The sequence below is a fragment of the Oryza brachyantha genome, chromosome 8 (genome assembly GCF_000231095.2).
Source record: "Oryza brachyantha chromosome 8, ObraRS2, whole genome shotgun sequence".
Classification (NCBI taxonomy): domain Eukaryota; kingdom Viridiplantae; phylum Streptophyta; class Magnoliopsida; order Poales; family Poaceae; genus Oryza; species Oryza brachyantha.
Genome location: NC_023170.2, coordinates 16,033,766 through 16,058,649, shown reverse-complemented (window position 1 = coordinate 16,058,649; position 24,884 = coordinate 16,033,766). Strand labels below are relative to the sequence as shown.

At 47.7% G+C, this 24,884-nt stretch overlaps 3 protein-coding genes across 3 annotated transcripts; all 3 read right to left on the bottom strand.

Annotated features, from left to right (window-relative positions):
- Positions 1-343: 343 nt before the first annotated feature.
- On the bottom strand, positions 344-3,393 carry LOC121055223 (probable L-type lectin-domain containing receptor kinase S.5). Its single transcript, XM_040527207.1, has 2 exons — positions 2,076-3,393; positions 344-1,191 (listed from the first exon to the last, which is right to left on the bottom strand). The coding sequence occupies exons 1-2, from the start codon at positions 3,391-3,393 to the stop codon at positions 344-346; spliced, it is 2,166 nt and encodes a 721-aa protein (XP_040383141.1).
- Positions 3,394-6,405: 3,012 nt separating this feature from the next.
- LOC102719142 (probable L-type lectin-domain containing receptor kinase S.5) lies at positions 6,406-9,447 on the bottom strand. The gene is made up of 2 exons (XM_040527067.1): positions 8,199-9,447; positions 6,406-7,707 (listed from the first exon to the last, which is right to left on the bottom strand). The coding sequence occupies exons 1-2, from the start codon at positions 9,445-9,447 to the stop codon at positions 6,839-6,841; spliced, it is 2,118 nt and encodes a 705-aa protein (XP_040383001.1). The 3' UTR covers positions 6,406-6,838.
- Positions 9,448-17,412: 7,965 nt separating this feature from the next.
- On the bottom strand, positions 17,413-22,678 carry LOC102712745 (squamosa promoter-binding-like protein 15). The gene is made up of 11 exons (XM_006659521.3): positions 22,485-22,678; positions 21,647-22,379; positions 21,255-21,448; positions 20,315-21,168; positions 20,126-20,200; positions 19,917-20,024; positions 19,707-19,824; positions 19,462-19,597; positions 19,237-19,381; positions 18,519-19,139; positions 17,413-18,436 (listed from the first exon to the last, which is right to left on the bottom strand). Exons 2-11 carry the CDS (start codon positions 22,303-22,305, stop codon positions 18,005-18,007), a joined length of 3,342 nt encoding a protein of 1,113 aa, XP_006659584.3. The 5' UTR covers positions 22,306-22,379; positions 22,485-22,678; the 3' UTR covers positions 17,413-18,004.
- Positions 22,679-24,884: the final 2,206 nt, after the last annotated feature.

Sequence of the window (24,884 nt, the reverse complement as noted above, 5' to 3'; positions counted from 1 at the left end):
TTCTAAACTCAGCCTATTCCCAATGAAATAGTCAATAGCTTGTCATACCCTAATATCTATATCTTATTAGGACATTCACGATGTAATAACTAAAAGAGGGTCCATAATGTATCTAACTTAAACCGTTTCCAACCGATTAGGAAAAATCCGGAGAATAGTTTTGTGAACAGATATCATCCCCCCCTCCCCAAAAAAAAAGCAAAACACAATTAATTTGACACCAATAAACTGTACTACCACTTCACTATTGCCATCGTGGAGATCGCTTCGGTCTACACAATTAGACTCCACGGCAACAAGGATAAAAATCCAACGTGTCAAAGCGGCCGCCACGGTGTAACCGTCACACCACGGAGTCGGAGGCGTCTTGCTCCGGCGGCGCGTGGCTCCGGCTCCCCCTCACGAAGTTACCGCTCCACGTCGACGTCGACGTCATGTTCGTGCTGACGTGGCTGGACGCGGTGGACGTCATCGTGTCCAGGCCGCCGTCGATGGCCGGCCACACGAACGCCGGCTTGAACGGCGGCACCTCCGGCGGCGGCGTGGAGCGCAGCAGGATCTGGGTGATGGCCATCGTCTTGGGGCGCTCGGCCGGGGTCGGGTGGCTGCAGGCGAGGCCGAGGAGGAGCAGCCGCTCGGCGTCGTCGGCGTCGAACGCGCCCGCGAGCCGCGGGTCGACGGCGTCGAGGACGCGGCCGTCGCGGTGGAGGCGCCACACCCAGTCGACGAGGAAGCTGAAGCCGTCGATGTCGCAGCGCGGGCGGCGGCCGCAGACCACCTCGAGGACGACGGCGCCGAAGGCGTAGACGTCGGAGTTGCGCGTGGCCTTCTCCGTGTGGAAGCACTCCGGCGCGATGTAGCCGACGGTGCCGTGGACGCCGCCGCCGGCCTCCTCCATGTACGAGGTCTTGTCCGTCTCGATGGCGCGGGCGAGGCCGAAGTCGCCGAGGCGGGCGCTGAAGGCGGCGTCGAGCATGACGTTGGAGGCCTTGAGGTCGCGGTGCACCACCTTCTGGTCGTACTCGTCGTGCAGGTAGTGCAGCGCCGACGCCACGCCGGCGACGATGCTGTACCGGAGGTCCCACTCCAGCAGCCGCCGCCCCGGCGCCGCGCCGAACAGGTGCTGGTCCAGGCTCCCGTTCGGCATGTACTCGTACACCAGCAGCAACTCGCCATTGTCGTGGCTCCACCCTGCACGCACGCACCGCACCCCTCCATTTCATTTCAGTTTACAAATGCGACATGCCACAAAAACACCACGGCAGCTGACAGATCATCGATGAAATCGCGTAGAAGCTGAACAGAAAATTTTGAATTTCTTAAATTTTGTCTATTTAGCAAACGGTTTCTAAATGGGGTTCTTAAAACCTTGCTTGTTTATCGAACGGTTTCTAAATGTGAACTAGGTCCGCAATGCCAATAACCGAGCGATTAGCATTCACCCAGGCAGTGAGAACAGATTGTACTCAGTCAATTGTTGTACTCAAGTCAATTGTACTATCATACATTGTACATTACTTGAATTAACAAGCTTGTGCTCATTATTTTGAAGAGACCTGGAATCCAGTAATTAATTGTAATGTAAACTGCATCAGTATTTCATTTATGTGTACCTTAACATGTACGATAACATTGTTCAGATTAAGTGCTACCTGGGCTAATCATGACGGCTGCTATGCTATGATATTGCTTCGAATGAGGTGTATCCGTTGAAATGGGTGTTGATTATTAGCTCAAGGTACACTGATAGCTAGTTAACTACTTAAGCTGCAGGTTGCCAGCCAGTGTGGTGTGAGTATGAACATATATGACTAACAAAAGCGAAGTGTCAAACTAAAGATTTTGTTATGTGCATGCGCACAAAAGTTTTATTGATCTCAGCCAATTACATCGCGACGATACAGCTAAACCCATGTGCATCTGGAAAAAGGCGTTCCAAATTGCCATTGTTAATGCACAGCCCCATGTGCAAGTTACCAAATGACGAAACTTTAAAGAAATCGCTCGAGGTGGCGCCGGTGGCCGGCCGGCGGCGAGGAGGGAGGAGGAGGAGTGGGGGATGGGTCGCTGCTTACCGACGAGGCGGACGAGGTGCTTGTGGCGGAGGCGGTTGATGATGCTGAGCTCGGCGAGGAAGTCGTTCTGCCCCTGCGTGCTGGCCCGCGAGAACTTCTTGACCGCCACCTCCACCGTGCTCCCGGCGCCGCCGGGGCTCGTGTGGTCGCCGACCACCGCGCCGCGGTACACCACCCCGTACCCGCCCTGCCCCAGCTTCATCCTCTCGTCGAAGTTGTTCGTCGCCTTCCTGAGCTCCCGGTAGTCGAACTCGCGGGGGCCGCCGGCGAGGCTCCGGATCATCGTGCCGGTGATGGCGCTCGGGTCGTCGCCGTGGACCTTCCGCCGCTTGACAACGCAGAGCCAGTACCCCAGTGCGGCGGCGGCGGCGGCGAGCGCCACCGCCCCGACGGGTACCCCGATGGTTAGGGCTAGCGTGAGGCTCTTGCCGTGGTCGCCGTCGCTGGGGAGCTTCTCCACCGTCATGTTCCACGCCAGGACGCAGTTGAGCTGGTACCTGAACCCCGTCGACGCCGAGAACCCGAAGTAGGACCGTTCGGCCACGGTGGCGCCGAGGTCGAGCGGCGCGTCGAGCACCGGCGATGCGGGCTTCGGCTTGCCGGTCACCGCCATGTACGCCTTCATGCGGCGGGCGGCGCCGTCGTAGTCGATCCAGACGTCGTACTTGACGGGCTTCACCGGCGAGATCTCGATTCCCAGCGGCGCGAGCGAGGCGTTGGCGACGGAGACGACGCCGTTCACGTCGAGCCCGATGTGGTTGTCGTCCGGGTCATACGGCTGCTTCTCGGTGTCGAGCTCCACGGCGACGATCTGGTTCGCGGCATTGCCGTCGGTGGCGGCGTTGGTGAGGCCGAGGAACCCGCCGGCGCTCCCGGCGGGCGGCGCGGCGGCCGACGGTGCGATGATGAACGCGAACCCCTCCCCGGGAACCGTGCCGTTGGGCCGGAACACGTTGATGGTGAACACGGTGCTAAACGACGCGACCTTCTTCCCGCCGGCGCCGTTCGCCGCCCCGCCGCCCTCCCGGCGCCAGAGCCTGAACGGGGTGGCGTACAGGACGCGGCCGGACTTGTTGGTGAGGTAGCGCGAGGCGTCGTTGAGCGTGTCGGGGGTGATCTGGAGCGCGTCGCCGTTGACGTCGGCGTCGCCGACCACCGTCACGTTGACTCCCCGGACATCGACGGGGAAGCTGGAGAAGCTGAAGGTGGTGGCATTGTCGCCGCCGGCGGCGGTGGCGTTGGTGGCGAGTGAGGTGGACGTGGAGGAGGAGGGGACCAAGGTGGCCAAGAAGAGGAGTACGAGGAAACGAGCGGCCATCGATGGCGAGCGACACGACACTGTGTGTTTGGACGTCGACGGCCTCTCACTTATTTCGGCCAGGTTTCCTACCGGTAGAGACGACGAGAAAAAAAAAGGTTAAAAAAAGAGGCAGGAAGAAGATTAGCGCAGTGGCAAAGCCGCATACAGATTGAGATGCCAGTGTGACAGTGTCCAGTGGCTGGAAAAACAAAGCTGGGATGCAGATGGGAAGCTGCAGGGTGCACGGGCTGGTTTTCTTGTTTCTTCTCCCCTGCATGACTGCGGCCCCGTTTAGTTCCCAAAAATTTCGGGGCGGGGGGGAGGGGTAGTGACGTCGGATCGTAAATTTAAAGTATTAAACGTAATTTAATCATAAAATAAATTTTAGATTTTGTCTAAAAATCATGAGATAAATCTTTTGAGTCTAATTAATCTACCATTAGCACAGGTTGGTTACTTAGCACTTATGACTAATCATACAATAATTAGACTTAAAAACCCGTCTCACGATTTCTCACATAACCATGTAATTAGTTTTAATTTTTATTAATATTCAATACTCCATTTAGATGTTCAAAGATCTGAAATGCTGTTTCGGAAGGGAAAAAACTGCAAATCTGCACATCAGTAGACTGTCACTCTTATCTTTTCCCTTATAATTATACTTATAAGCTAAATTTTATATTTTTAACCTAGGTCTCTATCCGGTGCATTCTACTGGTAGTATTATATTACTAATAAAACTAATCTTAGTCATTGATTAAAAATATATATTTGTACTTTATTAAATTAGTAGTATTTTGTAATTTTATTCTTTGGTAATAAAGATCACAATAAAAAAGACGATGTTATCCCATTTAAATTTCTACTACACATAATATTGTTGATAGTATAATTTAATCACAGTCGTCCGAAAAATAGATCAACGGTATCAATTAAATTCTCCTACCTAAAGACGGAGACAAACCCTTTTAACCTTAATTTAAAGTTGAGTTTGGATTTTTTATTATAGTTTATTTTCTAGCTTCGCTTTTAGAACTATAAGAACACGTATATAAAAGTTCTATTTATAAATTATTTTTATTTGTAAATATGTCATTTTGTTTTTTCATTCAAAACCCAAAAGATGACTTCCTATCTCTCTGAGATATTTGAGCCTTCTTAATCCGGCAAAATTAGTGTTTTTGTGATCTACCGTTTGGATTGTTTGAGAAGGGCATGGGTTGGAAGGAAAGAGATCTTCCAAGTTCTAACATTGGTTAGTTCGTCACTAGCATGCAAACTCCATCGTCGTGTCACGTGAGTACATAGGTGATAAAGCCTATATATCAGTGACCATATCATGGGAAAGTTATCCTAACCCTCGAAGAAACGATGTTACTGCCATCAGCATACATGCTTCAGTTTCGATGTATTCCCATTTTTCGTTTAGAACGAGATTTAGTCAAAATTTTAAATTTTTGACTATCGATAATTTTTTAAATGGTTAGTTTGAATGCAAAATAAATGGTATACCTAGATTTCCCATGAAAAATACTATCATAATATTATATATTCTATCAAAATTTAAATATCTAACTAAATATTATCCTAAAATATAAATACGTATGACCGAAGCACCTATGACCTCACTGTCTTATTTTGTCTAGAAGCAGCCAGTAGGAGTACATTCTGGGCACGGTACAGAGTGCAGCCAGTCCTAGGATTACCTGGGGAAACTGTTCATATACTTGCATATCATCTAGATAGTTATAAAAAATTATGAAAAAATTTGATAAGATTGATTAATATGAGTTATATCACTTCACAAACATGCAAATTTAAATTCAACTTTTACAAGTTGTAGAAAAAAACAAACAAAACTGAAACTAAACGCATATTCATAATTGTTTTTGTTATTTTTACTACAACTTGTAGAAGTTAAATTTAAACTTGCATGTTGGTGGAGTGATATAACTCATATCAAACTATCTTGTCAATTTTTTTCATATTTTTAATGACTATTTAGATGACGTACAAGTAACGGATATATATACACCCATGTGCTAAAAAACTTCTTTCGAATTACCTGGCCGTATTTACTAAGGTACAGTAAAACCAGAATACTACTGTAGGATTATTTCACCATTCAGATAGCTCACCTGCAATTTCGTTCTCGACAATCGACATTAGAGTGACACCAGAAGACATTCTTGATCTGGTGAGTAAACCGGTCGCTGGTCGAGGACTTGACTGTCGGCTTCAAAATGTTGAACAGCACATGCTCCCAGACCTAATCCAACTTGCACCCCCATTTTCTCCCCTTTTTTCTCAGCATATACACTGTGATTTTCCAGCAGATTGATGCTGCATTGCTAATATGAAAACTTAGCAAATGGTGTCAGACTGTAAGTGTCTACTAGAGGGATCAAGGCATCAAGGCCTCTGAACAAAATACTTTTCTGAGTTCAGAATGGAGAGGCAATTCTGACGAAAAAAAACTCGTTCAAGTTCATTTCCCTCCAACCTGCTAACCCTCTGAACATTCTAACAAATGCAGGCTGTCTGCAATCTGTACATGGAGGGGGGCCATCTTCAGTTCATCGCCGTACCAATCTTCAGTTGCTGAGCTCATTGCACTTTCTTTTCACCTAAAAAAAAGAAAGATCAAAAGACCACTCCATTTCTGCTTTGCAGTGTGAACTCTGCAAAGCCTCGAGAATCATTTAGGTGAAAAAGATGCAAAGCTGGAGGCGCCATGAGGCCCATGATTATTATCGTCAGACATGATAATTAAACAGCATTGCAGCTAGCACAGATCTCCTTTTGCTTTCCACCGATCAGTAAGTAACAAACACTACCAGAATGGACCATGATGAACATATCAAGTTGTTGTCTTGTTGCCAAGAAATGGTGAGATTTATCACAACTCACAGGGATGGAAGAAGAGGGAAAGGATGAAGGTATTTGTCATTGTCAGTTTGTCACAAGTCACAACCGGGTCAGATCATCAAAGAGACAGAGAGTCACAGCGGCCAGAATGGTTGGTGTCCAAAGGCAAAAACACTTCTTTTTTTATTCTTCTCTGAAAGCAACACTTCCATGTTGGAATTCAACATCATCTCTCTTCAATTTATTCAGTCATCCAGGTATTTAGCCTGGTCTGAATTCTGAGCACATGGATGTTGTAGGTAGAGAAGTGCTTTGGTAGATAAAAAGACATGTTCATAATCATGAGAAAGGTCCTAAGTCCTAACTGATCGGTGATAGCACAAACCTTGCAAAAACTTTTGGTTGGGCACTAGTATGTTACAACATGAGAATTTTCTGAAAAAGAAAGAAACAATCTTGATATATACCTACATGTACTAGCACTATTTAATTTGCATTGCAATGTAAATTGCTTTTACTATGTCGAAATGCGTTGCTAAGGCTGGTAAAATTTGACAGTTTATGCACACGTGTGTGACACGGCAGCATTTCATCAGCGGCCGGAGGACAGCGCGGGGAAGTAGCCGTCGGCGCTGTTCGGCGTCCGGAATCCGGCGGACGCGGTGTCCTGCGTGGCGCGCGCCGAGGCGGCACTGCTCGTCCCGGCGAGGCTGCCGATCGTGATGGCGTCGATGTCGACGAGGTCGTAGGACGCGCCGCCCTCCGGCGGCCACACGAACGACGGCTTGAACTGCGGCACCTCCGGCGGCGGCGCCGACCTGGACAGAATCTGCAGCACCTCCGGCATGGTGGGGCGGTCGCCGGGGTTGGGGTTGCTGCACGCCAGGCCGAGCAGCAGCAGCCGCATGGCGTCGCCGGCGTCGAAGCCGTCGGTGCCGAGGCTCTGGTCCACCGCCCCGAGCAGCGCGCCGCGGCCGTGCATCCGCCACACCCAGTCCGACAGCAGCGGGCACGCCGGGTCGCCGAGCAGCGCGTACCGGCCGGTGACGACCTCGAGCACGAGCACGCCGAAGGCGAACACGTCGGTCTGGCGGGAGGCCTTGTGGCCGACGGAGTACTCCGGCGCGATGTACCCGCGCGTGCCGGCGACGCCGAGGTCGGTGAAGGAGTTGCGGTCGAGCTCGAGGACGCGCGCGAGGCCGAAGTCGCCGAGCCTGGCGCGGAACGAGGCGTCGAGCAGGACGTTGCTCGCCTTGATGTCGCGGTGGAGCACCATGGGCCCGTACTCGTGGTGCACGTAGTGCAGCCCCGCCGCGATGTCGGCGACGATGGCGTAGCGGCTCTCCCAGCTCAGCGCCGCCCGCTGCTCGTGGACGCCTCTCCGGAAAAGGTGCTGGTCCAGGCTGCCGTTGGGCATGTACTCGTACACCAGCAGCAGCTGCCCTTTCTTGTTGCACCAACCTGACCAACAACAACAAAAAATAAATAAATTTCAGAAACTAAAAATGAACCATTTTTACTAGCGATAACAAATCAGTGTGGTTATAAATAGTTGACTTTTATTCGGTATGAAATTCAAAGAGGTTTACTTTTCGAAAGAAACAAAAAGTTTTGGAAATTCTCTTTCTACGATAATTTAACGTGTTAAAAAGTTTTCGTTTTTTTTAGCACATGAGAGTCCTAATTTGTTGGCACGCAAAAAACGCGTTACAATCTGGGTTGAATATTATTCTCTAGCTCTCCACATGGCTGACTGATCAACGCACCTAAGAGCAAAAGGTACAGCAGTTGATTGTTCAAATTAAACTACACATCGACAAGCCACATATCAATATGATCATAGAAATTTGCAGAAATTTTGTTCAAGCATATGTATAAGATGAAATTAAGCATGTTTCAGGACAAAACAAGATGAAATTCAGCATTGTGATTTGACAATTTTTTTGACATACCGATGAGAGGCACGATGTTCCGGTGGCGCAGCCGGTGGATGATGTCGACCTCCTTGACGAAGTCATCGACGCACTCGGCGTCGTCCCGGGTGAACATCTTCACGGCCACCTCCGTCGCCTCCGGCCGGCCGTCGTCGGCGGGGAGGACGCCCTTGTACACCATGCCGTACCCTCCCTTCCCCAGCCGGTGCCGCTCGTCGAAGTTCTTGGTCGCCTTCCTCAGCTTCTCGTACGCGAACTCCTTGGGCATCCCGGGGAGGTTGGTCAGCGTGTGCTCCAGCCGCTCCTGCCTCCTCCGCTCCATTGACCGCCTCGCGCGCAGCATTCTTGCCAGGAAGAAGGCCGCGATGGCGACGGCGGCGACGGGGACGGCCACGGCGACGGGGACGATCCATCCCTTGCTCTTCTTGTCGAGCAGCGGGAACGTCTCGATCGTGAGGTTCCAGTCGAGGATGCAGTTGAGCTCGAAGCTGACGCCGGTGGACGCCGTGAAGCCGAGGTAGGCTTCCTCCGGGACGTGCTCGCTGAGGTCCAATGGCGAGGCGAGGACGGGGGAGGCCGGCCTCGGGCTGCCCCTGATGCCCATGTACACGGCGATGCGGCGCGCCGCGCCGTCGTACTGGATCCAGACGGTGTAGTTGGCCGGCGCCGTGCCGTTCGTCGCGATGGTGATGTTGAGGCCGGCGAGGCTCGCCGTCACGTTGGAGGCGACGGTGCCGATGTCGAGGCCGACGTGGTTGTCGTCGGGGTCGAACCGCCCCGGCTGCCTGAACGTGTCGAACTCGACCGCCACGAACCGGTTCCTGCCCGGGCTGGCCTCCAGCGTCGCGTTGGTGAGGCCGAGGAAGCCGCCGTCGCTGCCAGGGGGCGGGCCGTCGGCGGACGGGGCGACGACGAAGGTGAGACCCTCGCCGGGACGGCTCTCATTGTCGTAGAACACGTTCATGGAGAACGTGCTGTTGAACGACACGACGCGGACCGCGCCGCCGAGGCGGCGCCAGAGGGTGAACGGCTCCGGGAGCAGGACGGAGCCGGACTTGTTGGAGAGGAAGCTGTTGAGGTTGCGGGAGTCCGGCGTGACCTGCAGCGCGCCGTTGTTGATGCCGGCCTCGCCGCGGAACAGCAGCGAGCTCACCGACCCGTCGCCGCGCTGGAACGAGGCGTAGCTGTAGCTCTTCACGGGCAGCGGCTGCGCGCGGCACACCGCCGCGGCGCACAGCAGCAGCAGGAGGAGTGACGCGAACCCCATGCAAGCGACGGGCAGACGAGAAGGGGGGTGGAGGTGTTCCAAATCCACGCGTCCCCGGCCGCCGCGATATATATCTTCGCGTTCTCGCTGTGCCGGTGCAGCAGCCTCTCTCTTCGTCAACGATGAAATATAAAAGATTACCTAATATGCTATAGTTATTTAATATTATAAATTGGTAAAACTAAAATTTGTGATGTATTTTTCAATGTATCTTTTCGTATCTGCTTAAGCTAAAATTTGAATTTCAGCCTTAAATTTAGAGTTTATTTTGAGATTTTTTTCATCGAATTTTATTTTTCAGCATTAGCTCTTTAATCGCTATATATATATATGTTTTTACTTATAATTTGTTTTTATTTATAAATATAACGTTTGAAAAATAAACTTTTGAAGAAATATTCTAGAAATGTAGCCGTACCTAAGTATGGTTGGTGTGGTGTAAGCTTCGGGTGGGTCTGACTTTTGACCGGGGGATGTTGCTCGGCAAATTCGGGAATTCCCTCAACGTGCGCTGCACTGGCGTACGGATTGACACGACAGTGACATCGTAGTATGGATTATTGTTCTGTTAGCTGCAACTTTCCTCCATAATCATTTTCTATTAAATAGTCTAGATTATCACTTGGGTTCTTGGAGACTACAGTTCAGGAAGAAGCCAGGAATGTCAGTTTTTTTTAACATATATTTTTCACTGTCTACAGCCTTAATGTTTTGTTGGAATCGAGCATAAGCGAAACGGCTTATTTACAATTAAAATCTAATTTATAGATAAAACTTTTATATATGTGTTTCTAGTGATTAAAAAAATAAACTCATTAACATCGACTCTAAACATAAGTTTACATTTTAAATTTTGGTTTGCAAATATAAATATAAAAAAAAAGGATTTGAATCTTAAACATTAACGTCACCCTAAGAAAAAAAAAGAGGATTTGAATCTTAAACATTAACGTCACCCTAACCCTAAGAACATGCGCTATGCAGGCTCCCACATAAGGAACCCTAAACATGCCAGGTGGGATGGGATACACACCCCATAGGACAAGGTGCTCCAGATGGCCCATAAAACTTTTTTTAATTTTCCTGGCAACTCTCTCTCCTCTCTCTTCCCTCTCCCGAGTTCTCTCCCCACCGGCCCTCTCTCGAGCTCTCTCTTCTCTCTCCCGGTTGCCGGAGCTCGGCGGCGGCCGTGGCCGACGGCGGAGGTCGGCGGCGTGTCGCGGGCGACGGTAGATCCGGGCGTCGGGCAGGCGGCGGCGCGTCGGGGGAGGCGGCGCACCGTGCGGCGGCGGAAGATCCGGGCGTCGGGCGGGCGCCGGCGGCGGATCCGGGCGGCGGCGCGTCGGCGACGCACCGGGCGGTGGCGGATCCGGCCGTCGGGCGGGCGGCGACGGCGGATCTGGGCGGCGGCGCGTCGGGGACGGCGAATCTGGGCGGCGGCCGCGTCCCTGCGGCGACGCATCGGGGGAGGCGGCGCACCGGGCGGCGGCGGCACATCGGGGGCGACCGGGCGGAGCTCGCCGGCGTTGAGACAGGGGAGGTCCTCGCCGGCGTCGGGGGGCGGTCCTCACCGGCGTCGGCATCGTCGGTCCTCTCTCTTCCTTCTCCGTTTTCTCTCTTTCTTCCTGGTTTCTCTCTTCTCTCTCACTTTTGGTAGAGCCACCGTATCTCTTTAACGTAACGTGCACCTCTGTTGGGGACACGGTGCACGCCGACGTGGCGGACCAGCTCCAACGCGGCGAGCTAGGAGCATTGTGTATGGTCTTACTTGTACTCGTGGAATACTGTAACATTACGCGTGCAGAAATGGTACGGCGCTACCAGAATTCATGCCTATCCAGTCGGTTGACATCAGAGACATATCTCACAAGTCATAAAATGTATAGATAGCTAATTCGAGGAAAAGCTGATCAAACGTTGCAACGGGCCAGTGGTCAATATATCACCCCCACTTTTTAACTTTTCTTATGCGTATAAATCAAATTTTAAATTTTTAACTTTAAATTTGGATTTGATTTTTAAGTTTTTTCATTATAATTTGTTTTTTCCTTTGACTTTTACATCGCTGTGAACGTATGCATTAAAGTTTTATTCATAGATTAATTTTTTTTACGAATATATCGTTAAACATTTTCTCTTAAAAAGGTTACCTGATAACTTTGACGACCTGCCAGAATGGATGGGCCGCTGTCGTCCACGCTGCAACGGTTGAGAATGACCACGAGATTGTATATGTTATGCACAATTACATTATCAAAATGGCCATGTTCCTGCCCTGCATCTGGGATGCTGACATAATAGTTTATTTACGCCTTCAGTTTTGGAGTGGGTCAAGACCCATAGGTTTTTTCTCAACCCTATTTAATTCTTAAAAAAATTTTAGCTCAAAACTCTATAATTTTATTTTCAACTCGTTTTAAATCCGACCTTAAATTTTATAGAGGCTTATTACCGCCCTGCTCATGACTCGACCAAAACACAAGTGGCCTTTCTAAAGTCCTGATCCAGCTCAGATGCGGGGTACCCTTATACGGAGCTTAATTTCTTCACGATCCTTTTGAGATTCTATATAGTTCAATTTAAAGAACGCAATTTGAATCGATATCACCCTCTCTGGTTTCCTATTTGACACCGTTAATTTGTCATATTTAAATTATTTTATGTAAATATGTAAAATTATAAGTCATACTTAAAGTTTCTTTAGCAATAAATTAAATCATAACAAACTAAATTAATAGTTATATATATTTTTGGAATAAGAGAAATGGTCAAAGCTAGGTTCAAGAATCAATAACGTTAAATAAAAATAATTGAAGGGAGTAGTTTTCTCTCTTCGTACTAAACTATAGAAGATTCTAGGGATGAATCTAAACGAGCAATCCTTCAGATTTATTGAAGGATGGATAAAGCATATTAGCGTCCCTTTGAATCACATGAATAAAAAAACGGAGTAATAGAAAAAACATAGGATTCTGATAGAAATGTAGATGTAAAACAAAGGATTGCAAAACACGAAAAAACGTAGAAATGATCGTTTGATTGGACCACAGGAAAAACACAGGAATTTAAGAAGAGATATAGACTGAAAGGATTTTTTTCATGAGGTCCTACCTCTTGTTAAATCTATCCTTGAGGGATCCGCCCTTTTATTGTTATAGTAAGCCGGGCAAAGCAGAGTTCTTACTCATTCCTATAGGATAATGTTGTTACTTTATGTGGTCATTGTGTAACTACCTACTCCCATCTTTTATAAATCCACCTTGGCAGTAAATGCAACGCAGTAGGAATTTTCTATATAACTTCTAGTAGTAGGGTCTCTCGTTAACAGAGATGGATTGGCTCGTCGTGTACCAAACCCTCTTTTGCTGTAGACCTTTCAAGCCTGGATGAACCGTCCTTCCTATGGATAAAGCGAAAGAAGAAGCAATTGATTTCCCATTTGATTTTATTAGATCATTTCTTTTGCGAAGGATACAACAGGAAAGGCTGGGTATAAAGCAGGAGTCGAAGAAGTGAAAGAGGCTGCGGAAAGCTAGTTTCAGGTAGTCTTTGCCTTATTGGTAAAAGAGACCGCCCCTCAAAACGGAGACCTCGAAATCCCCGCAGAGCTGAAACCTCTCCTTGAAGAGTTCCGAGACATCGTTCCAGCTGATTCAAATACCTAACTTTCTCCAAAACTTGTATAGGAAGATGCATTCTATAGTAATTTCATAGGATTCATTCCTTTTCCTTTGATTCAAAGGACTTTTTATGAAAATTTTTTATGGGAATGAAATTCTCTAAGATTCCTAGAATCAAAGGAGGCCTAACTTAACAACCATGGGCAAGCTCGGAGGAAATAAAAAGAGTGGAACGTGTTAGTATAATATTATTAAAGCATTCGTATCATACTAGACGAATACGGAATACCTGGGAATTACTGACTAGCTAAACTGTACGAATGTCTTCCTGTCACCAGTACCTAACAATTGCTTGTACCTAATAAAAGTTAGGAGTATTAATCGTAGAATACGAACGATTTGCGTGTCGGAGAGCCCAATTCAATTTTAGGCACAGTTTTACTTAAGTTTACAATGTTTGCAGATCTGAAAATGTGGTGAGAATAGATGGCATTCCTGCAGATAATTTCTTGCTTCTTCTGTTGGCATGCACAGATTACACTGAACAGTATTTTGATTGTTCACAGATTCAGTTAGTAGCATCCCTTATGGGGGAGAAGATAGACATCAAAGAAAAAGGGGATGCTTATTTGTTTATCACTCTCGTCTGTAAACATGTTGTTCTCCATACCACTGTACCAACTTCCAAGTTGATTTGCAGATTTATAGCACAGTGAGCTGTCAGTATATAAAACAAGCAAATTGGTCCATTTAAGCCAGCAAGTACAAGCTGTTAGTCAAGTAGGCAAATGGCTGATAGTAAAGCAGCTGGAGTGCATCCAAATCCTCACCGAAAAGAATAAGTTCATCAGATGTCACTAACTTAACGTCGAGTTTATCTAAGATCTTTTAATCCTAAAACTAGAAATATATACCTCTAAAGTTATATAAACTATTTAAAAATGGTCCCTCAACAGTATTGATTTAATTTTTGTTAGAATTTTTTTACGTGGCATATAGTAAACCCCACATATCATATTGTTCTTTTTTCCCTTCTTATTCTGTTTTTTCCCCTTCTTTCCTTCTTTCTCTCCCTTGTCTCCCTTCTTTTCCCCTCTCTCCCTCCTTCCAAATCTCAAATCACATGGCAAACAGCCCATGCTCAAAATCTCGTATGGACCAAATCCATTCGAGATATCCACTGGGCCGACTATTTTGGGGCTTACGACTTCCCGTTCCCGGAAATTCGACGCAAACCAATCTTTGTGGGCTGCATCCGTTCCCGGATCATGAACATGTCCCTAATGTCCCTGGCTGATTCTGGATCCTAATTCGGGTGAGCCCAAATGGTTGATATGGGTACAATTCTATTAGTATTTTGGTGGGCCGGGCCAAATTTGGGCCGGTCTGTTTGGGCCAGTTAGTTGGTGTTCTGTTTGTCCATGCATCCATCTATCAGAGAGATCAGGTCGAGATTAATAGCATATATAATTATCTGTGGGAACAACTTGTACCCAACAGAAAACAGTTGGAAAACAACCATACTTGTACCAAAATGGATCGATTCTGAATTTGTGCGACCGTTTTCTCCCCCCATCCATCCACACGTCAAACACAGCAGGCACACGCAACGGGTTTAACGGGTGAACGCCCGCACGCCAAATGACCCATGCGAACATGGTGTAATTGATAGGCTTTTTAAAGAAAAAAAAAGTAAAACGCTATATTTGTAAGCGAAAAATAATTTATAAACAGATTCGTCTCGTGAAATAGTCCAAAATTATAGATGAGTTTTATTAATAATCTATATTTAATAATTTTAATTAGTGTCCGAATATTCAATATGACAAGAAAAAAAATTGTTCAGAAACAAACAGATAGGTACTATGTACTGTATGACGAGCTAGCCCTCGGAAAACACAAGAGTATTGCATCGCTGCAGCACAGAGCAGCAAAAGACACAAGCCACTCAATACTTTCGCTACACCATTACTCCAACATAAATGCTACAAACAAGAGCATACAACAGAGACAAGTGAGAGTTGTCCCTACTACTCCCACCAAAGCGAAGAAAAACAAAGCGAGCAGCAGGAACATCCACAGAGAGTCCAAAGGCCTCGTTGCTGCGATTAAAAAATAAAATATGATTAAAAAACTCTAAAATTAAATCCGAATTTAATGTTGAAAATTTAAAATTTTCTTAAAAGTATAAGCGGAAACAACATTACGATGGTGCATATATACATTCCAAAAACCTTTTATATAAAATATTCGAACGGGTTAGCGGCCACGCGAACGTTTCGGTTAGCCTTTTCGAGGCGGACACACCCTTTCCCACCCGGCGGACACGCACGCCGCACGGCGACGTCGCATCGCATCGCGCGTCCACCGTTGGCTCGCCGCGCGGGCGCACGGGGTTGCGCGGGGTCCGGAGCGGAGGCGGTGGTGTCCCGGCGTGTCGGCGCGCGTCGTCGGGGGTAGGGACCCCACGGTGACCCACGGCCAAATCCTGTCCGGAGGTGACGACGGCCGGGCCGAGCCGTCGATCCAGTACTAGTACTACGCGCGTACGTGTCCATCCCCGGCCTGCTCGATCTATCTATCTGTCCATCACTCGCTCGCGTCGGCGAAATCAATCAATTAGCTACTCCAGATCAGAGCAGATGCATCGACGCGATGCTCCCTTCGAGCGGAGAGAGATTTTGCTACCGATCCGTCCACGTATCCCTCGTGCTTATCCTGTCTGAGGAGGGGTCGCAACCCACGGGCTGCAGCTCCAGACGATCGCGTCGCGTCGGTTGCACATTACTTGTCACGGTGATGGCGGCCGCTTTTTGCGCGGAAAATAAGCAAGCACGTTACGAGCCGTCGTAACCTCCTCGACCGCGCGTGGTCGTGCTCGCGGGCGCCTGGCTGGCACCCACACGCAACGTCGTCGTCCTCAGGCCACCTCAAAAACAATATTAAAATATATACAACAGACTATATCTTTTAATAAAAAATTATATAATATATTTTATAGATATCTATTAAAAAATTATATAATATATTTTATAGATAGCTTATAGATATTCCTTAAGGTGACCTCATCGTGTGGTCCAGTCTCGTTAGGCGCGCGCGGGGGCGGCCGTGTGCATCGCCACCATCCAGCCGTGAAGGCCAAGGACCATTGGGCCATCGCACCCGTCGCTGTTGATCGATCGAACCAGAAACCCCGTGAGGGCTTTCTTGCAACGTAAAAATGTTAGATTCTTTTCCCGGTTATACCAAAAACCAACGCTTGCGTACATGTATCCCAGCGTACGTATTACATGTAAGTTGGTTTACCTCTGTCTTCAAATATAAGGTTGAGCATAGACACTAAAAAAATTAAGAGAAATTAAATAGAATAGAGTTGTGAAAAAGAGAACATAGGTAGATAAAAAGTATATTTAGAGAAAAATTGTAAATGCTAGAATTTATTTTACACGTCAGCCACCGTCATAACTCTTTATTTTTATGGAAAAATAATCATAAAAATAATTAAAAGATGATATACGTAGAAAAGGGTAGTAATAGCAGGTTAGTGATGTTTTCTTAATTAAAATCATGTTTCAATACATGGTTAGCATTAGTAAAGTAACCACGGATACGGGACGTCCGTACACGCACCCATCGGCAGGACGGTCGCTGTAGCCGGCTACTATTTGACCTCCAGCGGCGGTTGGCATCATGAATGTGGCCACCATAGTTGGCCAAGCTCCCAAACGAGGCATCGAAAGGCGTTTGGCCGAATGACCCACGCACCACCCACTGCAAGTGACCGGGCCAAAAGGCGCCGTCGAGTTGAGCTGAGCGTATCGCGCATGGTTTTCGGGTTGCCGGCAACGCAAGCAGAGCAGAGCCCTCGGCTTGAGGCTTACCTCTCCTGCCACTGGCCAGAATATCGCCGCCGTGTCCGCACGGCGATCCACACACGCACGGCGCCACCGGGAAAGCGCCAAGAGAGGCATCTCATTCTCGCCACGATGCGCCCCACCAGAAGGAAGGATAGCGCCGCGCACAGCTCAACGCTGCCCTACCATCCCTTTTTTCTCTGCGAGACAAGGTTTTGCTGCTTCAAGTTGCAAACACTGATTCCCGCAGTGGTTTTATCAGGTTATCATTCGTGTAAACATCACCAAAAGCATTGACAAGGAAATGCTGACTTCCTAACAGCAAAGGCAGGCCATATGTATAATTCATGAAGATGAATCAGGAAATGGAAGAATTATAATGAATAATAAACAGGAATGAGATTCATCACAGAGGGTATTAACAGACAGTAAAATGGGAAAAAGAACCAGGGCTTCTATCAAGGCTAAGCCGTGGCGATGGTCCAACAAAAAAACAGATAAGGATAAACTTGTAAATCTGCCTCATTTGTATTTAGCTACATGGGTACTGTCAACGATACCTTCCCCATTACCCCTGCTACTATGTAAAGACCAGAAGCCAGTTTCATGCTAAAGCACCGTATAAATACACAAAAAGGTAAAAAAAAAATTGTGAAGACATGTCGAGGTAATTAAACACCATCTTGTGATACATTCAGCAGCAGATTCACAATTGCACCCAAAAAAAAGAAATCAAAGGTTACTTACTCATTTTTGCCCAGAACTATTAGCGCCCCCATCTCACCTTGCGGGGGCACAGATGATACATGCCTTGTCACAAAAACTACTTGCCAACTCTCCGCAGATTAATCCAATATTTTCAGGGTTCTCCGCTCCCCAAAGTAGGTGCTTTGGTACTTCATCCCCGCCAGTCCACACTTCTTTTCAAGGAGGGGCTCATCTTTACGATTATATACTCTCCCACTCGTATCAATGGACAGTTCCAAGGAAAACAGTCAAAAGCTGTCTGGTTCCAAACCTTTTGGCTGTTGTAAGGTATTTCCTTGATAGCACCACAAAGCTTATAAATATGTCTTTTGTAGATTATATCGTACCAAAATCCAGTCTCTCCCATTTGAAGGTTCTACCGGAATTGAACCGCAGTAAAGCTCGCATGAATACACAAACACAAACACAGACTGCTGCTATCGCAAGCATGGAATGGATATAGGGACGAGCAAGCAATCCCCGTGAATGCAATGGGCGTCTTAGCAAGCCAGAGTCCAATATAGCACACTGGTTGCATGATCTTATTTGCAATGCTTGAATTGCAGATTTGTTTTTCTCACCAACATTCCCTGGTTGATCCATATGAATTTCCTCTTTACCAACCATTATGGTAACCTGGTGGTTCTTCCTGTCCACCAGTTTCTGTGCTACAAGCTCATTGTACGAATTGTTGTTCCTCAACTTGGCATAAGTTTCAGGGGATTGGCCATCATCATCTAGCACTGAATGCCAACAGCTCAAACCGACCTATAGTGAATTAAGCAAAAATCATAAGAAATACCAATATGAAATAACTGAACACTAACACACTAGCATTTACTGTGCTCACCTGTTGAGGGTCATCTGTCAATGCATCAACAATGTCTTCTGCATCCTCCATGGATGCAGCCAGGTGCAATGGAGTCAAACCACCTGGGCCAGCAACGTTTGGAAGGAAGGGGTACAGTTTGGAATCGTCAGGGCACAAGACGACAAACTGTACAAGCAAACGTGCCATCTGGCTACTTTTTCTTTTCACTGCTCTGTTCAGGAGATGGATCTCTGATAGCATGTCCAGAGTTTCCTGTGATAGTTCATCACTGGCCAAACTCCTCTTCACAAGGATTTCCAGAAGAGTTCTAGTAAGAGAGCACCAGTCCCTCTCACTGGAAAACAGCAGAAGATATCTGAACCGTGCAGTTGAGAAGTAAATCACATCCAAAACAGAAGGATCAGATTTTCCGTCAGATGCACTAGCAGCCACCTTCTGGAAGAGCCATCCTAATTCATTGAGAAAGTGCATAACTTCATCTTTTGGCTTTAATTGCCTAGCATCATGAGCCTGATCGTCTGAAGAGCCATCGACAAACTGTGAACCCTCAAGCTCAGCTTCAAGACTTCTCAGTTCCTGACAAACACTTGAATTCGCGATGATAACAGGGAAGCTGTTTCCTCTGAATCTGTTCTCGACCTGTACATGTCAACATTGAAAGTTGAATCACCCTAGTATTAACAAAGCCAATTTCCATATATCAACAATGATAAAGTGATGTTCAAATCATACAGACCTCGATAAAGTAACGCCCAAGAACAAGATGTGGTTCCCCAGGTAAGTCAAAAGTCTCAACACCTGAATCATCATATATTGTTCCTGGATATGCAGAGCACAGTACTTCTTTTGATATGTACTTCCCTGTGTTGGTACAGTGGATTCTGCATTCATCATGAGCACATTAAGTTATAAAGAGCGGGTATATTCTAGTCAAACACCACGGCTTTACAACTGAACTTACTGAGTGCCAGGTATCGTCAGATTACGTCCCTTAAGAATGAGGGAGGTCTTTCTCCCACCAACAACAGCGATTGGTGAGACAAAGGTCAACTCTGGGGTATTCCATGTTCTCCATGATTTTGATAAGCGTGTTGTTCCTGAAACAGGAGGCACCATTTAGATATACCAAATGAACTCATTGCCAAAACACCGAAAAATGAGCAGGACCACATAAGAAAATTAACACACAACAGTAGTTTTCTATACCATCTTTGTAGGACACCAATTGGGTATCAGTTCTAACTAAAAACCTTCCTTTTCTCCAGAAGTCCAAATCAGAACCTTGGACTAATGTGTTTACTCGCTGGAGAAGGTTTTCTTGAAGCTACATAGACATTACATAGATCCCAAACATTAGATGACTATGCAGTAACCGTATTGAACATATTTTTTGGGCTAATGAAGCAATAAACTTACTTCATCCCATGCAATAGTTGGCATTGACAGATAAATCGATAGTACAAGGCAACCTGGCCGAATGTATCCTTCCATTTCAGTGGGGCTGTGTTTGAGCCAATTCACAATCTGAAGAAAGGAGAATATTTTCAATTACATGACTACATGATTGAAATGGGATGGGACAGGGTTGCAATTTATCATTTTAGAAAAACTCATATTCATCATACCTCTCCACGAAGGTTCCCAGGGATTGTGCTTGGCTCCTTACCAAATAGCTTAAATATGATCCTACCAGTACGGTCCTATAAAGAGTTAAACCAAACAAAGATCAGATTGACTACATGACTAAATTAGTATAAGACAGTGGTTAATCACATAATAGTTTATTCAATCATGAAACTTCCATGTAAATTCACCTGCCCATCTGAGTTTGAAGTTGATGGTGAATGATCTGAACAAGAGGTTGAGGTATAACAGGATTGATATGCAGGATTTGGTGGTGAACCATTTTCAATTGGCCGCTCTGAATCCTTAAAAAGCTCAAGTGGTGGTGCATGCCATGCCCGGCTTGTGCTAACCTCAACTGTCGCAGTATCTTCCCCATAGTCTGCAATACGGTCCTCTTCATGTACAGAGCGGATGGGGAAAAACTTGTGTGTTATAGGTGGAGAGGATGATGGAGATCTCTCATCCAGAGGATTGCTGCTCTCAGAAGATAAGTACTTATTGGCGGTATCCATCTTACAAGGAACATCCTCCTCGGTGCTACCAAAGAGCCGTAGTGACAAGTATGGCCGCGTTTCTTGCTCTGGTTGCTTGTACACTTCAGGTGGACTTTCAAGAATACCATTCGTACGAGTGGCAGAAAAAACCCGGATAGATTTCTCATGAGAACTTACAACATTAGCTGGCTCTGTTGAATGACTCTTGCTCTTGTTATTATCACTGCTGTCACTGCTTCCTTGGGACTGAGATGTATTGCTATCAGGGTTTGGTGTTGCAAGGGCGGTTGATAAAACTGTTAGCAAGTCCATGGTTGATGGCACAGTTTGCTTGTCGAATCCATTAGTTTGCTTCTCGAATCCATTAGTTGTCCTTTGAACAGAATCTTGGTGTTGGCCTTGCGTTGCATTCAAATCAACAGCTTCTGATGGAGGAGACTTTGAAGCAGAGTTCACGTTATTTATAGAGTTTATTTTACTTATGATCTGGACCAGATTGTCTTTATCCGGTATGGGAGGAATGCTGGGCAGTTTACCAACATTACCGCCTGCCATGACAAAGTAAAAAACAACCACCAATCAAAATCACTAGGTAGTGAATTAGTGTGCCAAGTTGAGTATTAGATGTTAGTACCTTGCAAGCGTGCAATAACCGTTATGAGATTTACAATGTCCTGTGTCCTATTTGCTGCATTTTCTTGGTTTCCAGGTAGCAGCAACTGCGAAGCAACATCTGTTGGCTGGGTTTTTCTTCGCCGCCTGTTGTGGCCGGCGAGCCTACGTCTGCAGCTCCTCTTACCCTCATCAAACTCGGAGAGCGGGTGAAATCTAAATGATTGACCAGAAGAACCAAATTTATTAGAAACTACATGCTCTCAGTCTACATAAACATCGGCACCACCATTGGATAGAGAATTTCTCTGGCCCAATATACACACACCGCCATAAACATAAATTCCTAAAAGTGGCATCATGAGAAGGAATCTTGCCATGAAAATTTTGGAGGGGTGCTGTAACTATCATTACCTACTGCACTGCTGACAGAAGCGCTGCATCTGGTTGCCAACCAACGCCTTGCTGGCCTTGCCGTGCATCTCACAGACTTTGTGCCTCCGATGATAATCCTTGGCGTTGGTCAGATCCGCCCGGCAGTCATCCACCTGGCACATCGGGTAGCTTCCGCCTGAGTTTCCACCGCCGCCGCCTCCGCTGGCACTTCCGGGCGATCCAGACCGGACCCTCTTGCTCGGCCTAACAACTGGCTCCTGCGCCGGCGCCGACGACGCTGGCGGAGAAGGCGAAGAAGACATGGTAGCCGCCGGGCTCACATCCATCGGCGTAGCCGCGTCCTCCCGCAGGCCGAGCTGAAGACTCAGCCCACCGCTACCCCCGCCGCCCTGCCGTAGCGCCTCAGCAGCCTTTGCCGCCGGTTGCTGCTGCTGCTGCTGCTGGCTCAGCCCCCCGTTGACGCGCAGCGCATCGGATGACGGCTTCGCGGTGAGGGCGCGGCTATCCCAGTCCCACATCCTGGGGTTCCAGTTCCCACCTCCGGCAGCCTCCGCCGCCCCCGCCGCAGCGGGCCACGGGTTCCCGCGCTTCCTCGCCGCCGTGGCATGGGGAGGTAGCTGCTGGATCTGGTGGAGGAACATCGGAGGGGCCACCTGCGGCCCCACCTCCCTCTGCATCTCTCAACGTCGCCGCCGCCGCCGCCGCCGCTCGCTCGCCGCCGGCCAAAAACCCGATCCGCCCTTCTCCGGATCTGCACAGCTCACCACCACCATACCAACCCAATCAATCACCCCCACCGCATCACCAAAACACCATACAAACATCAACAACAATCGATTCGAAGCAGCTCGTTTACCTTTCCACGCACGACACCTCAACCACAACAAAAATCCTCCTCACATCACCTCATCACCGCCCCCCTCCAAAATACTTCAGCCGTCTCCTCTCACAGCCGTGGAATCGGAAGAATCACCGGCAAAAAAAAGAGAAGCAAAAAAAAAAGAAGCAGGAAGCAAGGGAGCGGCTGCGGCTGCGGTGGTGGAAGGTGTGAAGAGGAGGAGGACGCAGGGAGGGAGGGGGAGGGAGACGGAGACCGAGGTGAAGAAAGGGGGAGGGAAGGGTATCGACTTCGAGCCGAGCCGAGACGCGACGCGACGCGTGGGAAGCAAGCGCCCGCACGGCCGCACGCACGCACGCGGAGTGGTGGTGGCGTGGTGGCCGCGGCAACGAGTCGGGCTCGGGCAGGGTCGCGCCGGTGGGGTGGTGGTGGCAGCGGTGGCGTAATTAGCGGGAGGAGGCAGGGGCGGAAGCGCGCGGGGGTGGGCGTGCCAGCTGCGGGAGGGCGTACGGGCTGGGGGGGGGGGGGGTCGCGTCGCACTGTAGCACCACCACCACTCGTACTGGTGGCATGCCCCCGCCGCGTGGCGTGCGGGCGTGCGAGGGGCGAGCGAGCCGTCCCGGTGCGCCTCCCCTGTCGTCTCGTCCGGAGAAGGTGCACGGTGACTCACGCACATGCATTATTGTACTCCTATCTACTGATGCCACCACAAGAGCGACGTACTGTGGTACTGACGGCTGGTACGCCTCAAGTTTTTAACCGAACCGAGCCGAGCCGTGCCGTTTTGGAGGATGACCTCCTACACGGCCTTTTTATGTTTTCAACACCCCCCCCCCCCCGTTCAGTACTGATTTCGCCTGGCGCTACGGCCTACGGGAAACCGGCCTGTATTTTTAGGCCTAGTCTAGTTCCTAAATTTTTTCTCTAAAAACATCATATTAAATTTTTGGACATCTAAATAAAGCATTAAATGTAGATGAATCAAAAAACTAATTACACCGTTATGAAAGAAATCTTGAGACGAATCTTTTAAGCCTAATTAGCCCATGATTAGACATAAGTACTACAGTAACCAACATGTGCTAATTAGGCTCAAGATTCGTCTCGCGGTTTTCAGGATAGCCGTGAAATTCGTTTTTTTCGTGTCCGAAAACTCCTTCCGATCAAACATTTGACGTAACACTTCTCCTAAAAATTTTCTCAATCAAAACACCACTTATGCTACTGGTTGTGTGGGGGGGGGGGTTTGACTGGATTGGCCCGAGTAGGAGAAACGTCAGCCCTAAAACTACTTTATTTTCACTCGTTACATATCTATTAATACTAGAGCTAGAATGTTAAAATATCATTCGATTTATTAAATCTTAATATAATCATTCCGTGCTTTATATATTCCTAATGTGTTCATTCATATTTTCACAATCTTCAATATAATAAGTATTATAAAATATATTTATTTTAGAACAAACTAATAAAATGTCTAAATAATTTCTTTTACTAAAACTATTGGGACGTGTCTCAGGGGAAGGAAGGGCAAAACGGGGAGATCGTCGGAAGAGGGGGACGCGATCGATCGAGGACGAGGACGACGTCGGGGGTGGGGTGGGGACCCCGCTTCTCGCCTCAATTATTTGTCCTTCCGGATTCCTTCTCCCTCCCCTCCCCTCCCCTCTCACCCGTACGAGACGCCACCACCAATCCATTCGCGGCCGTTTCCTTTTTTTTTCTCCCCCCCCCCCCCTCTCCCCGTTCGCGGTTTGCGCCTTGTTTTTTTACTGGCTTCGCGCGGGCGGGCTGCTCGCCGGGTGCTCGACTGCTCGGGTGATCGGGCTCGGCCGCCGTACGTACACCACGCGTACGTGTCTCGTCGGCATTGGCCGTGCGCGGTTTGGTTGGGTCGGCGCGGGCGCTGGACCACCTTGCCAAAACGGATCGAGGAGGCCGTGCTCGCGCTCGCGCTGGGTGGGTGTAAACTTTTCGTGCCGGGGTGAGGTGAAAAAAAAATTGCGTTTTCCAATACGATCTTATCGTGTCTATCGTGATAGCCTATGAACGATCTCCTTTTTGTGCGAGGTGTACGATGCTGGCTGTGAAGAGCTGATGAGCCTGATGGCGTGTTGAGGCGTTGGAATGAAATTTTATTAAAGAAAAAGTATGATAACATGATTCTGGTATATCATCTCTTAATTATTATATACTCTCTCGTTTCATAATGCATAACTTTCTAGATACGTAGATATATATGCTAATATATCTACAAATATATTTAAATTATATACATTTATATACTATATAAACCTAGAAAGTCCTAGTAGTATATTTACTACTAATACGTGGACACATTAGTTCTTTTATATATATTTGTGACTGACTTGTTGGCATACTGGTTCTATAATTAACTTTACTTTCCATAAAAAG

What these genes read in the sequence shown, in the direction of transcription:
- LOC121055223 (XM_040527207.1), bottom strand. Translation starts at nt 3,393, where the DNA reads ATGGCCGCTCGTTTCCTCGTACTCCTCTTCTTGGCCACCTTGGTCCCC. An exon ending in GCACCTCGTCCGCCTCGTCG is followed by an intron (nt 1,192 to 2,075) that starts GTAAGCAGCGAC and finishes GCGTGCGTGCAG; the next exon opens with GGTGGAGCCACGACAATGGC.
- LOC102719142 (XM_040527067.1), bottom strand. Translation starts at nt 9,447, where the DNA reads ATGGGGTTCGCGTCACTCCTCCTGCTGCTGCTGTGCGCCGCGGCGGTG. An exon ending in GAACATCGTGCCTCTCATCG is followed by an intron (nt 7,708 to 8,198) that starts GTATGTCAAAAA and finishes GTTGTTGGTCAG; the next exon opens with GTTGGTGCAACAAGAAAGGG.
- LOC102712745 (XM_006659521.3), bottom strand. Translation starts at nt 22,305, where the DNA reads ATGCAGAGGGAGGTGGGGCCGCAGGTGGCCCCTCCGATGTTCCTCCAC. An exon ending in GGTTATTGCACGCTTGCAAG is followed by an intron (nt 21,169 to 21,254) that starts GTACTAACATCT and finishes TTGTCATGGCAG; the next exon opens with GCGGTAATGTTGGTAAACTG. An exon ending in TTGGGCGTTACTTTATCGAG is followed by an intron (nt 19,140 to 19,236) that starts GTCTGTATGATT and finishes TGACATGTACAG; the next exon opens with GTCGAGAACAGATTCAGAGG.